This window comes from Phocoena phocoena, chromosome 17 (assembly GCF_963924675.1).
Source record: "Phocoena phocoena chromosome 17, mPhoPho1.1, whole genome shotgun sequence".
NCBI lineage: Eukaryota > Metazoa > Chordata > Mammalia > Artiodactyla > Phocoenidae > Phocoena > Phocoena phocoena.
Genome location: NC_089235.1, coordinates 8,857,540 through 8,873,060, shown reverse-complemented (window position 1 = coordinate 8,873,060; position 15,521 = coordinate 8,857,540). Strand labels below are relative to the sequence as shown.

Here is a 15,521-nt window from a genome sequence, read left to right as displayed (position 1 = left end):
AATGACGTATGAATGATAGATATTTGTATGTTGCAGGAGTGTATTTTTTTAATGGTGAATTTAAGTAAATTTGTTTAATAGTTGCATCAATTTAAACTATCTTATAGATACTTATTTTTTAATTACCTTAATATTTTCTGTTTGTAACATATTTTCATCTTGTAAACACCAACAGAAGGACCTGGTGGGGTAGCCAAGAGAAAAACCAAGGCTAAAGGTATTTTCTATTTTTCAAATTAGCCTTGAGTGAATCAAGTTTAATGCTTGAAAATGCATGACAGTTTACAGATAATGTTTTGTAGATGCAGCTACTAATGCTAAACATTATTGCTTTTTGGTTTTGGGTGCACCTTTGGTTGTAAGTAGTTTTATCAAGGTTTCATTAAAGAGTTTTCTGCCTCGGGCCTATAATTTTAAGTAATATCCTTTTTCAGATTATCAAAACCTCGGAACAGTCTTTAAACTACACATTAAATTTACAGTATATACATCCTATCTACCTTCTAAAACTTTTCTTTAGTCTAAATTTTTTAGGTACTGTCGGAAATAAAGATGAGTTCATCAATGATTGATTTCCTTTTTCCAAAAGCTCTGATGATACTGTCTTAGAGCACAATAAAAGCTAGTGGGACCAAACTTGTAGTTTTCAGTAAAATGAAAACTTAGATTTCATTATGCCGGTATAGAATTTGCTGTTTGATATTTTGACTCATTAAAAATTACACCTGTCAACCATTCTGTATAGGCTAACAGCTTATTATTGCAGCCTTATTTTATATTCCTTTGGTTTTTCTTGTTCACTGTAAAGATTTCTGTACTTTAGGGAGAGGGGCATGGGGAAAGTGCATGCTTTTCTTTATAAACTTGTAATACTCTTTTGTGTTCAAGTGCTTGGCACATTGTATGTAGTTTGATTTTGGTGAAACATTAACAGGTGAGACTTTTACTATGTGATTTACAGGGTTTTGTGATTTGTATTTTAACTTTAAGATTAGGAAATTTTAATGTTTTAACTTTGATATCCCGCCTGACTAATTCCCGGGAAGAAAACCAGAATTTTTACCATTTTATTCTTATGTAAGTAATTATGAAATAAATGGCCAATAAAGTATAATTTGACTCCTTGATCTAGAGAGGCAAATTCAACATTAAAGATTTAATATATATATATTTTTTTGCGGTACGCGGGCCTCTCACTGTTGTGGCCTCTCCCGTTGCGGAGCACAGGCTCCGGACGCGCAGGCTCAGTGGCCACGGCTCACAGGCCTAGCTGTTTCGCGGCATGTGGGATCTTCCCAGTCCAGGGCACGAACCCGCATCCCCTGCAGGGGCAGGCGGACTCTCAACCACTGCGCCACCAGGGAAGCCCAAGATTTAATATTTTAAAAACTGTGTGCAAAGTAACACGTGCCAGCATTGCACCAGCATTCTGCTCCTGCAGTTTACTTATCTATGTTACTCTGAACGGCGTTGAAGAAGAATGAGGACTTTGAGGATGGTTGATGATTTATGAATTCTACTCTGTATTTTTACAAGGTTTTAATAAAATTGTCAGGAAGAATCGAATAACATTTTGTACTCTGTGAGTTTTACATGATTCTGATGGGCAGAAACATCTTCCACGTTTTATTAAAGAAATCTTTCTCTTTTTTGTTTCTGCTTAAATGCTACATTATACAGTAAACACCTTGCTTCTCGTATGATTTCTTAATGAGGAATCAAGGAGGTGAAATTCAAAGCTTTTGCTAGCAGCACTGTTCAAATTTATTTAAAGCAGGTTGAAAGCAGCACCTCACGTGAGATTTGGAATCACCTGTATATTCCGTTTAACTGTTCTCTCTTCTGTGAGCATGGACAGCATAGATGTTGGCTTGGAGTGGCTCTACATAAAATAACGGGAAATATACTTAAAGGAATACTGATTTCATAATGTTGAACAGAAGCAGACAAGAAGTTCTCCTTGTCATCTTAGACACTGTAGATAACAGACTTAAAATTTTGTACTCATATGGAAATTGTATTTTTCTAAACTAAGAAAATTAAATGGTATTTAACTTTTCATTTGTGCGTTATATTTGTTTCCAAGGAATGCAAGCCCAGATATTTTAAGGACATACTTTCTTTGTTAGAGCTAAAGACTTTTAAATTACCTTTGTACAGATACTTGCAAGCTATGGAAAATTTGTTCCTACGTTGTCAGTGTTCCTTTAATTATGTTGTCATAGCCGTGATACGTGAGTTGTTAACACTCTGTGTAAAGTGCTACCTTTATGGCTGGACTCATTTTATTAATATTGCGTGTTAACCTTGTTTTGAGGCAAATCATGCTGTATTGCCAGCTGGAAAAATGATGCCAGGTTTCTAGCATTTCTTTTATAGCTGATACTTCATAGAGGTTTGCAGCAGTTTTTAGCCCATTTAAAACTAGTGGATGAAAGTCACTTTTTGAATGATCATTTCATGTGTGTGGGGAGATAGAAAAAAAGACAATACTTTTGCACTAAGTTGCTGTCTATGAATTAAGAGATGACTTTCAATAAACATTTTTCCCTTTAATTGGAAAACCGGAAAGTTAAAGAACTCACTAAAGAAGAGCTCAAGAAGGAAAAAGAGAAGCTTGAGTCAAGGAGGGAAAGTAAGCATGAAGAGAGAAAAAGGGGCAGGAAAGAAAAGGAGGATGACCGGAAGGAGAAGAAAATTGCGGATTCAGTTGTCTCCAGGGAAGAGTCTCCTAGGGTTAAAAAGGACAAAGACAAGGAGAAAGCGGGACGAGGTAAAGGTACTAAAGCCGAGGAAAATAGGAAAAAATCAATGAATATCAAGGATTCTTCTGGTAAAGTGGCACCCAAAGACAAAGACGGTAGAAAAGCAGGGAGAAGTTCTGCCAAACAGGCACACGTAGCAAAGGGGAGCAACGAGAAGAGAAAGCACTGAAGCTGCAGCAGCATCCCAGGAAATGGTAACGTTCTTCATCGTGATTTGCTGCTGAAGGGCATAGAAAACTTGGTGTGGCTCTGGTTGGGGAAGATGTGTCATTTAGCCATTGACTATATTCATTGGTGCTTAGCCAAGTAAATTCTTTGAAATTGAGGTACCCGTCTCATGCTTCGAAATTTGAAACATGAAGCTTTAAAACAATATGTAATAAAAATATGATGTAATAACGTCTGTTTTTATTAACTTATTGATCGTGTATCAGGTAAATGTATATGTGTAATATGAATTGTAATGATTTATTAATACAGAATATTTTCACTGGAGTTCAGCAAGAATAGGAAAATTTTAAATAGTATTTATATGCAGAGTGATTTGTAAGTTTCAGGAATGATAAATACTCAGGTAGGTAGGAGGTTACCTTCTTCTCTGTAAGCTGTTGTCTTTCTTCCCTCCTTCGCCTTCCTGCTTTCCTGCTTCCCATTCTTCTTCAACTACCCTTTTCCTTCTCCACTTCCTTTCTCCATCCCCTTTTCCTTCCCCCAGCTCTTCCCAGGGCATCTCCTCGGGCTCTTGTGAAGTTGCCTGCGAGTCTCCGTCCCCAGGCCCAGACAGCACCATCCTCCTCCCCCTGCCCCCCTCTCAGGGGGCTGCTCCTTCCTCAGGCTCTTTGCCATTCAACTCCTTTTCATCTCTCCTCCTGGTCTTTTACCATCTGCTTTACCTCCTTTTCCACCCCCGCTTTGCTGCCTCACTCCTAACCCTGCCTCTCCCGCTCTACCCATCCCTCCCCCACCTTCTCCTGTGGCCCAGTACTTAGTGTTCACTGTGTTCTGAGAATTCTAGAAACAGTCCTGGATAAAAGAGAGAATTTTATGTAGAAGAACAATTTTAGAATGCTTATTTATGACATCTTTACAGACTCCGAATAGTTATAGAAAGGCTTTAATTATTTCAAATTAGGATATGCTTTCATTTTATATCACAATTTTTCAGTTATATTGGTGGAATGGCATATATTTTTCATATTTGATTGTATCGTACTTGTTTACCGTTTCTAAGGAGTTGCAAATTTGAGATCAAAACTGAGTTCAGAAAACATTTAATAAAATGAAATTTCTATAAGAAATATATTTCTACAAATGGTCTGTGCTGTTCTACATGAAGTCTTATTTCTGTAACCATGACTGCTGGTGAAATTCAGTTACTGAATTTGAGAAGAATAACCTGATTTGTTGTAACTGAATTGTAAGCGCTGCCACAAAATTTTAATTTTATTTTTAAAATAATTCTTCACCTTTTTCTTTGAAGAGCCTTTAAAAACAGAGATTTTGGCCCAATTAAAGATATTTCAAATCAGAAATGACTAAGTGTAAAGTGCAAATTTTCTAAAAGTATTGTTTTTTGTTTTTTTAATATGCTGACACCTTTTACTGCTTAAAATCAAGCACCTGTACATTTAGTTGACAAAAATTCCAACAGACATAATAAAATTATACAGCAAGGGGGCAGGCCTAGAGAATATCTAGTCTAGTATCTCTAATCCAATCCTATCATTCTGTTGTTTAAAAACTGAGTCCCAAAGAAATTGTCACATGGGTTAACTTGGGGCTTCCTATGTTGATCAGTCCGGATTTTATTGTTTTTATAGTTTGATTATAGGAGCACAGTAAACCACAGTGAATTTTATGGCTCATTTGGTGGCAAATACAGGGGCACTGGCTTGAGGTGAGTAGATCCCAAGTACAGACCTGTAATCAGCTGTTTCTTCCTAGCTCTCTTCTCAAATCTTAACCCTGCTGATTTCTACTTGACTTTACTCTATATGGAGGTGCTACCACTTGATGAGGAGGGTGGCCCTCCGGGGGCCCCAGACACATTTTTGTAGTTTAGCCATCCTTGTACAAAGATGCAGTTTCCTGGGCTGGCCCTGGGAGAAAAGTCCTGGGAGATTCTGGCTGTCCTGGTTAGGCCTGGAAGCATCTGTGACCTTTCCTGTAGTTGGGGGACAGGCTGGCTCCTGTGCACAAAGCTTTGGGTGTGGGTTGAGGGGTTCCCTCTCAAACCACATGAAATGCTTCCTGCAGGAAAGAGTTTCTGGGAGAAGAAGAGGGAGACTCTGAGAACTGACTGGACAGAACGAGAAGCAAAACTATATCCTCCGACCACATAAAATTACAATCTTTAAAAAATATATCCTGATGTTAGGTCTTGCTAAGATAAATAGATTGAGTTTTTAAATTTATGTATCAAATTTTAAGTGTTAATTTCTGTACAGATGACTTTTTTTCCTTCTCCCTTGTAGAGAAGGGCAGCAAATTATAATGACCTTTACTGAGGGCATTCTAATAATTTTTACCTTGGTTTTTGAAGGACAGTCAATGGCTGTGGGGCATAAAGTACATAAATGCTAAATTCTAAGAAAGTAGTGAAAAAAATTTAGACGAACCCTAATCAGCATAAGCATATAAACATTATCTGTTGCTATTTAATAAAGCACCTGGAAATATTTTAGTTCTATCATTGAGTTTCCCTTTGAATAACAACTCAAGAATTGAATTGAAACTCCTGTCCTAAAATATTAAAAATATTTCAAGAGCTCTTGAGAACTGGGAATTGGCTTACTTTCTTTTTTTTCTTTCCTTCCATTTTCTTCAGTAAATAAAGGTTTCAGCTGAATTTTATTGAAATTGAGGTGACACTTTACTCAGATGCATTGGCCCTTACTGTTCACCTAAAAGACTTAGTGGAAATATGCTTTTGGTCATGATTAATGGGTTAAAATTATGCTTGCTTTCTCAGTTTTACTTACTTTTTTATTCAGTATGTAGTTTTTTTTTTTTTTTTTTTTTTGTGGTACGCGGGCCTCTCACTGTTGTGGCCTCTTCCGTTGTGAAGCACAGGCTCCGGACCCGCAGGCTCAGCAGCCATGGCTCACGGGCCCAGCCGCTCCACGGCATGTGGGATCTTCCTGGACCGGGGCACGAACCCGTGTCCCCTGCATCAGCAGGCGGACTCTCAACCACTGCGCCACCAGGGAAGCCCTGTAGTTATTTCTATATTTTGCTGTTTCATATTTTTATGTAAGGATAATTAAAACCAGAAAGGTCACCTTTTTGAAATGTCAACTAAAAACAGGGACAAAAATTATATAACTTGAAGTAGTTGGGAGTCAGAAAAAGTCCTGAAAAGTGAAAATTAAATACTGAGTATAAATGTATTTTGTTATATCACTAACATTACTTAAGCTACACTAAGAGATGATGCATAGAATTCTAAAAAATGACATTCTTGGCCTAATTTTCCTTTGTATGATAACATTTCCCATGTGAGTAGCAGTCATTGTAAAGACGGTCAGTTTTACAAAAATATTTGAGAGCTTATCAGTTTTTCCAGGAATCTATTATCCTATAGTGTTCAGAATACTTTCTTGGGAAGAACTTTATAATCGTTGATATTTTTCCTTCAGTTGTGATGTGTAATTTCTGTGTTTTCATTGGTTAATGGCTTTGTGTGTGAATTTCAGTTATTTCTAACATCGCTTGTAATCAACTATTTGCAATCTTATTTTTTTCAAGATTTTCAGTTTTACTTTATGGATGATTTGCATTGTGTATAGGCGGTCCCACAGCATTTCAAAATGAGGGAGAGACTGGTAAAGAAATTGACATAAATCTGTTAGCATGAAAGTTTGAATTAATCCTGGGGAATTAATTCTGCCAGAGATTGGCTCATGGAGAGTATTTTGTAGTGTTATGGCCTGTGTAGCCATCCAACTTTGTAACTTCAGAGGTTCTCATAATGGTTACTTGGGTAATAAGGACTCCCTGTATATACTTCCATTAGAAAACAAAGAAAGATAGCAAACAAGTATGATTTTAAATGTTAATGGTTTGGGAATTCCCTGGCGGTCCAGTAGTTAGGACTCTGTGCTTCACTGCAGGGAGCACAGGTTCCATCCCTGGATGGGGAAGTGAGGTCCCACATGCTGCACGGCCAAAGGAAACAAAATGTTTTTAGTGATTTAAGTTAACTGTAAATGTCATTTTCCATGAAATGGGTCTGCTGATTTAGTCTGTGTCTCCAGACTTTTATTCCTTTCTCCTGTGTCTTCCACTGTTCCTTCTGTTAATACCTATTGGTAACAATTCTCCAAATCGGTTACTCAGTTCACTATAAAATGCATCTTGGAAATGCTGGTTTTTCTCTCCTTTCCCTCGAGGTGATTGTGCATGAGTGGCTGGTACGTTGTTAGCACTCGTGCTTCTCTTTCTTTTGTCAGAATAATGGTAATAATTCTACCAAGTTGTTTCAGTCAGTTGTTAAAAGTTTGGAAGCACTGTGGCTATGATTCCCATTCCTTTTATCAACAGATTGTGAGACAAATAGTTAAGTTCTTTATTCTTTGTAACTAACGTATCATTGTAAAATGGGTGTACTGGGTCCTACTTTGTTTTACTGAGATCATTGAACGGGCAAATAAAAGTAATTCTAAATGTTACATATGTATAAAACTGCAAGAATGCTTAGTTATTTAAAGGATACTGCTACAACATGGAAACACAAGATGTGAAATGTAAAGGCTAGAAAAAAGTTATGAAGAAATAAAGTGTAGTCTTAAGTATATGGTATAATTGAGAAATTTCATACCCACTCTAAGTTTGAAAAACTTATTTATCAGTTTGCTTTGTACCCAGAACACATTTTTCCATAGAAGCGATTTTATGGTCTTTAGAGGTTTTTCTATCCAGTCCACAAAAACCTATTCAATTCCTAATTTCCAGTTCTGCAAGTCTCGGTGTAACTGTGTTTCTATGGAAAAGCATTCATCATTCTTCCTCAGGATATTAGGAACACGTTTAGATTTACTTCTAAGTATTTTCCAGAATTCTTTTGGTTACATGTGTGAATCCATTCCAGTTAGCTTACGTGGACCAAAAACACTGATTGGCTCACATGACCGTAAAGCCCAGGGGTAGTTGTGCTTTTTGTCTTTTGGTTATGCTCAGACAGTGGTCTGGACCTCTCTCTCCATCTTTGGGCTCTCTCAGGAGGTGGCCTTCCTTCTCAGGGAGCCTGGAGTCCCCCGTGCTCATATTTATTCCTAATTCTTACAGAATGGGGGATGGGGTAACCAAGCAGTGACTGCAAGACCAAGGGCATGCGAGTGCCACCCTTAAAACTGGGATGATGGAGAACCAGTCCCTCAACGAAATCAGTGCGCTTTTACCGGGACAAGGGGGGCTAGGTGCGGGGCAGGCCACACGGTGAATATTTATGCCCTGTATTTCATCCGCACCAAAGGCAGGCACTTTCTGGAACTGTTTTACCCTTCTCTCCTCCTCACCCGATGCGATGCCTCCTGCTGCCGCCCAGATATGAAGGGTTGAATGGGATGAGGCTGAATGGGTGTCTCAGAGTTAGAGCCCTGGGAATAGAGAGAACTCATCCCAACCCTTGGTCAACAATAACTGTAGGCAGTTAGAGGAACGTAAGAGAATATGCCATTTGATAAATACTGCCATTTAGTTATCAGGTGAGTTAGGTTTATTTTGTTAAGCTCTTTACATTTTCCCCTGGTTCTGTCTAAAGAGAAAGTGTTTGTTCTTAGGAAACTGAAGGGTGAGTATTACATAGCAGACCTAGAAGGCTTATTCTCATGCAAATCTTGTTCCCGGTACTTGGAAAAAATCCTCAGTAACAGTCTTTAGTGTCAGGCCCTACCTTCTCCATTTGCCTGAGGATAAAACCACATGAACTAGATGTGTATTACTGGTTTGGGATGTCATTTTTACGTAGAAATCAATTTCTGCAAAAGCTTCCATTTTCTAAGCCCTACAGAGCAGAAAATCATCTGTTTTTCTTTGTTCTCATTTCATACCTCATTTGATTTCACTTCATGTAAGTATTTATCACTCTTTATTAGCATCTCTACATCATAGAGGTCTGTCAGTTACTTCTTCCTTGCCTCAAATATTTCTTCTCTAAGATTAGAGGAAGGCATATACTTAAAGTCTCTGTGTTGTTTTTGATAATGAAATAAAGACCCACATGCTGTGTCATCTCTATTTCCCATTTATTGGTTCGTTGAAGAAATATTCAGAGTATCTGCAGTGTATTGGGGGCTGTTCTAGGCCCTGTGGATACAGTCTCTACAATGAAATGCTCTGAGATAAACAGGGGATGGAGAAAAACTGGACTATTGTCTGTCCTGCCCACTTCCCCTCTGCGTACAACATGCTCCCACTGTGGTGGGCTGCCTTCTGCCTCTCTTGCAGTATCCAGCTAAGTCATCACATCTGTCCTCACGTTCTCTGATCCTCCCAGGTGGTTGGATTGTGTGCCTTGCAATTATCATGCTCTTCACTTTGCTTCATTCTGGGACTTTGTTATTAGACTATGATTTATGTCCAGTACCTATCATAGTAACTGACATTAACAGGCATTCAATGGATGTGTATTGAATGGTTAACATATAAAGTAGATAATTAAAATATATTTCAGGTCTGTATACACTGTTAGTAATATTAGAAAGGTGAAAAATGTTAAAAAAAATTTTTTTAAGGAAAAACCCAGAAACTTTTTCAGTAGTTGTTTTAACTACCTTGTAAGTTGCCTTAAGCTTTGTTCATGTTGTTGTGTGTATGTGTGCAAGGCAGGCGGGAGGGAGAGGTAGATTTGTTTCTTTAGAAGAAATAAAGGAAAACATTAACTGATGGGGAAGATATGTATTTTCTGGGTTTAAACTATCTCATTTAATTCTTAAACGCCTTCTAATGAGTTACTATTTTATCTGCTTTTCATACTTGTGGAGATCAAAGTTGTAGCAGTGGTAATGTGTTCAAGATGGGCTTCAAATGGATTCAAAGGCAGCGCTCTTGGCTGGTGTTCCTAAGCTCCTACACATGGTCTCCTGTTGTGAGATGTTAAACTGAGTCCACTCCAACCCCATCTTTGTGGAGTCCCTCCATTGGTCCTGAAACCAGGCTCTTAGGAATCTTTCTGGCAGTGTTTAATTCTTTTGAGATTTATGTCATCCTCTTCCTGAAGCCTGTCTGTCCACCTTGGGTCACATGAAAATGATTTGAATCTGGAATGGCTCTTACTGTGTGTCAGGGAAGCTCTTATAGTTCCTGGCAGTAGGGCTGCTCTTGGGATACCTGCCAGGATTGTACCTGCTGATTATACAAGCCAAGAACAACAGCAAGGATTAGCATGGCCAGTTAGTACGGGTGCCTTTGTGGTTTATTGATTTCCCAGAATGGGAAGAAAATCCACTTATTCTTTCCCATTATGGTCAGGTGTAGTTGGGTTGTTTATTGATTTCCCAGAATGGGAAGAAAATCCACTTATTCTTTCCCATTATGGTCAGGTGTAGTTGGGTAGTAGTGAATGAAGTAAGCTGATACTAGGCTACAGTAATTGTATCAGGTAATTAAATTTGCTATGAATGGTTGATTTAAAGTGCTCATTTCATTTACTTTTTATAACTTACTCCATTTTTTAATTACAATTGGAAGAAAATTTATATATTTTTTAAATGTAAACATTTAAAAAAATGTTTCCTAATTTGTCTCATGTGCTCAAAGAGCTGAAAACAAGGTGTGTTTTAAGGGAACTAGTTGGTTTTCCAAATCATGCAGGAGCTGTCGTGGTTGATGTGCAACGTTCGTTCAACCCTAGATAATTACTGTCAAACAGTTGTGGTCATCCTGCTGCTCTTGCCAGTTTAGGAATGGAAGTGGGTTCTGGTTCTGACTGTTAAAACTGAACGGGAAGAATGGTGAGAAGTTCCAGGAAGGATTTCCTCAAGCCTAAGAGAAGCAGAACAAGAGGTGGTCCTTTGCTTCTGGACATCATCTTGTCTGAAAGAGGAGCTTGCCGCTGGGAGAGCCGGGAATGCCACCCTGAAGATGAAGCCAGGGCTGAGAGCCAGCCCACCTGCTGTTAACTAATAAACTTCCTTCCTGCTCAAGCCAGTGTGAGTCGGTGTTTTGTTGTTTGCAGTCACATCAGCATCAGAACCGATACGTTCATTTCATAACCTGATTTTGAAGATTCATTTCAGAGCTGTGTCCTTGCCATGTGTACCTCATAATAAATCCAATTTGAAAACCTTTCCTTTGCCTTATTTTATTTATTTTTCTTGTTTAACTTTTGTTTACTTTTTGCCTAAAATCTTGTATGAGACATGGATTTACCACTATTTTCTGGGGTATACTTCATGGATTCATGGATTAAAATGGACTTGGGTAACAGAAAACATTTTGGAAACATCACAGTAAAAGCTTCCACATGGGTTATCAAAACAATAAGAATTATTCTAAAATGTGTTTTTGTTAAATATTAAGAAGTTTATAAGGGTCTGGGGAAAGAGATGTGTTAATGCGATCTTCAGCTTCTTTGAAGTTTACAAAATATTTTTGCACGGATTTCACCTCTGGAAAATAGCTGTGACCAGGTGTTAGTACATTTACAATTCAGCTGCTGCTTTGGACAGAAAAGAAAGCTACTCAATATTTTCTCTTGTTATGTGCTTTTGCTTTCTCCTGTTGTTTTTCACGTTTTACAATGTCAATTTTAGAGACGAATAGCTCCCAGCTGATTTAGAGAAAGCTGTTTATTAGGGGCATTGTGGGTCTGAATATTGATGTACTAGTTGTTTTCAAGCACTTTTAGGATCAAAATTTTTTTTCAAATGAAACTTTTCTCAGAATCCAGTAAGAACGGGATTTTCAGGCAGCTTAAATCTTTATTGTTTGATGGGGGAATATTTAACTGCTTACTGAACCCATGGAGCACAGTTTTGAAAGCCTGCTACAGATGGGATTAGTGAAGAGTGACCCTGTAATTTTTCATCCAAACTGAGATGCTTTTGAGTGTGAAGTCATTATACCAGGACAAAAGACAAACCAGACCTTCCGGGCAAATTAGGCTTGTGGTACTGAAATGGTGGATGCTGCTAGAGCACAAATAGGCATCTCGTTGTAAACAGTAGCAGGGAAATTGATGTGAGCCCGCCTTGCCTCCTCTACAGCCCTAAGACTCGCTGGTGCAGCTATAGCCTTGGCCCTGCAGTGAGTCTGTAGCCCTTTAAAGAGCAGAGCAGTCACACACGGGATGTGCTCAGCCCTTTTGCAGCAGTTTATTGAGCACCTGCTATGTACCAGGTGTTTTCTGAGATGCTGAGAGTGCAAAGATAAATGACTTGATTCTGAAGACTCAAAGTTTAGCCTGTTCATTCAGCAGAAGTTGGCCGTAAGTCCATACCTGTTCCAGTAATAGTTAAGAGACGTAAGCGTGGCTTATTTAAGTGGAAAAAGACATGGGAATTTTCAGCCCTGAATTTGGAATTTGAAATGAGATGTTTTAATAAGCCTTCATCCCTTACCCCCCATGCCCTGAAAGTGAACTACAATTAGGATCTGTGCCTATTTGTGTATGCTTTCTTAGGAATCTATAGTTAGGAGTAGAACACGACTGTATGTATTGGTGTTTGTTTTCTAACGTTAGTTTTTTTGGGTAAGTCATATCATAAATAAGTAACTAGGGGAAATATAAATGATGAGGTGGGATCCTGTGAATCTGTTTCAGTGTCTTTTTAGGATTTGGGAGAGGATGGTGGGAGGGTGTTTTTGTCAGTGGGAGAAAAATGAAGAGATACAGAAAAGGGAACGATAAGGGAAAATATAAAGAACCAAAACAGAAGAGTAAGTGACACTGAAATGAGGATTTTCCAGACTGCAATAGCATATCTCCAGTGAGTTTTATAAAGCTGCTTAAGATTAGAAAAGACCTCTCAGTTCTGTCCTGACCTTTTCATTCCAGCTATTGACATGCAGAACACGTGCTCTTTAGTAGCTACTCTTGGTACAAGATTCTCGGTGGGGTAGCGAAGAGCCTAGGGTTTGGTGAATGGAATTGTCAGGCTCATGACAGTCTAATTTAGTTTTCTAAATAGCTGTATTTAATTGGGGATGTATTTTAATGTGCTACATATAAAATATCAAAGAACTAGCAGTATAATAGATTTTAGACCAGCATTGACTTTAAAAATCATCTTTCATGTTAATTTACCCTGATGTCTTATTTTCCTTAAGACAAAAAAGGAAAAACATAACTTTTTTTCCCGTATTTTTCTATGGAATAATATTGCTCATAAATGTTACCTTTAGAAGATTGTACATAGTGACTTATGTATTATTTCCTCTCATATTTAACTATAGTTTTCAAGAAGAATAATTATATATAAATCAAAATATGGAGTGCATGCAATTAACAGTAGAAGGTTCCAGAATATCTTAATTGTCTTATTGCTGAATTCGGAGTCCAAGAGTTAGAAGCTAATTAGTCACTTATGAACACGAGAGGAGATTGAACTCATACTGAATTTCTTTTGGCAAGTTCAGATATGACTTTTTATTTTATTTTGCCTATTGTTTTTGTGACTATATTTTAGAGATTTGTGAATATTCACACAATGATTTATTATTATTTTTTAAATGAAAAGTTCATTTAGGCAAAGAGGTGTTAAAGGCCCAGGTGAAGTTAGAGAACAAACTATTGCCCTACTTCAGTTTTTAAGCATATCAACATTTTCCTGTAATATAAAGTCTTGGAAACTTTGAATTACTGGCAGTATTGATGAAGTGTTTGGAAACATTATTTTACTTGGTTTTACATGTCAAAATCTTTTTAAAAAAAAAAGAAAACCTTAAGTTAACTTTGTGAATAAAAATGCAGGCTTTAAAGAAAGATCTGCTCCAAAGCCAACAGTCCCACCAGAAGAGGCCGAGCCGTACCCTTGGCTGGAGGATCAGGTTCTGGAGGGGCCAGGTAAGCTCTCCTCTAATTCTGACTGGTTGCACCTCAGCTGCCAGGTATCCCAGGTAGCAGTGTCCACAGTCATGTTTTACCCATCATTTTGTTTCACAATGTTTGCAGAATAGTGAAATGCTTTCTCTTCTTCTGAAATTTTATAGTGAACTCTATTCTTTTCTAGAAAAAGTTTATACAGGATCGTTTCAATTTTTGAGATCAAGAATCCAAGGCACAGAGGAGATTTCTCCTTGTCTGAGCATAGTTAGAAACATTGTGAACTAAATGCTATATTTCTTGATTCCAAGTCCAGGACTACTGTGTCATATTACATTGAAAGTAAAATTACACACGTACCGTTACGCTAGTTTCGTCACATTATTTAACAGAGGAGGTCTGCTGTGTTTCCAGTCTTTTTAATATGAGTCTCCTGTCTACAACAAAAGCCTTCTCAGGCCTCCATGTGATCCTCTGTGAAGCCTCTTCTACATTTGCATGAATTCATAGCTCATTTCAAGTATTTCCTCAGTCACTCAAGGGCCTGTGACCCATAGGATGAAAACTCCTGAAGTCTCTTAATAAATTGGTAAATTAAATTTGGTTCCATTACTATCATTTCCTATTCGTGCTTTGATTTTTGTTGCAAAGTACTATTTAATTTCTGTACATTTTTCATTTACCCAGTAGTTCTCAAAAATTTGGTTTCATTTTGCCACCTATTGGAAGTGTTAGGTATGACACTGCATATTTACTGGCAACTTTATTTGAGTCCAGATGGTATCGATACTTGGGCTGACTTTATCACTAGGTACTGGTGAATACTGTTTGATTTACCTTCCTTTCTTTTAATAAAAATCAATATGTTGCTCTTATTTTTTGTTATTGCTCAAGTAATCCCCGGAGGATTTCCTCTCTCCCATTCCTGTAGAATTGCTGTAATTATACCATGGCTTCAGAGCAAGAGTGAATTTTTTTCTTTTTTTTTTTTTTAAGTTTTATAATTTGAATGTATATTTGGATTTAGCACCTCAGTTTTACTTTGTACTAGATTAATGTATAATTTTAAAAAATCTTGGTTTTCAAAGCTGGTACTTACTCCGAAATGTACTATTTGCTTTCTCTCCTCCTTGTTTTATTCTTTGTTCATATTACTCTTTGCATATTACTGATAACTTGTCCTCCTAAGTCCTTCAGTTTGTTAATTTGAATGTATATTTGGATTTAGCACCTCAGTTTTACTTTGTACTAGATTAATGTATAATTTTAAAAAATCTTGGTTTTCAAAGCTGGTACTTACTCCGAAATGTACTATTTGCTTTCTCTCCTCCTTGTTTTATTCTTTGTTCATATTACTCTTTGCATATTACTGATAACTTGTCCTCCTAAGTCCTTCAGTTTGTTAATTTGAATGTATATTTGGATTTAGCACCTCAGTTTTACTTTGTACTAGTTTAATCTATAATTTTAAAAAATCTTGGTTTTCAAAGCTGTTACTCCGAAATGTACTATTTGCTTTCTCTCCTCCTTTTTTTATTCTTTGTTCATATTACTCTTTGCATATTACTGATAACTTGTCCTCCTAAGTCCTTCAGTTTGTTATCACCTCATATCCTTTTCAACTTCTTGGTGATATTTGAATTAGTTTAAATGTTGCCTTCTCAACCTTCCTCTTACCTAGGTCTTTACCTTCTATCTTCTCTGACTACCCACCTATTCTATAAACAGAGGTACATATCTTTCATTAAAACACAATGAAATAACCACCCCTT

At 37.4% G+C, this 15,521-nt stretch overlaps 1 protein-coding gene across 1 annotated transcript in view; it reads left to right on the top strand.

Moving 5' to 3' along the window:
- The window catches only part of ASPH (aspartate beta-hydroxylase), a 209,831-nt gene that overhangs the window by 50,450 nt on the left and 143,860 nt on the right, over nt 1-15,521 (top strand). Inside the window, exon 5 of the mRNA XM_065895024.1 lies at nt 13,678-13,770. Within this exon, the coding sequence (XP_065751096.1) occupies nt 13,678-13,770 (93 nt within the window). The remainder of the gene's footprint in view (nt 1-13,677; nt 13,771-15,521) is intronic.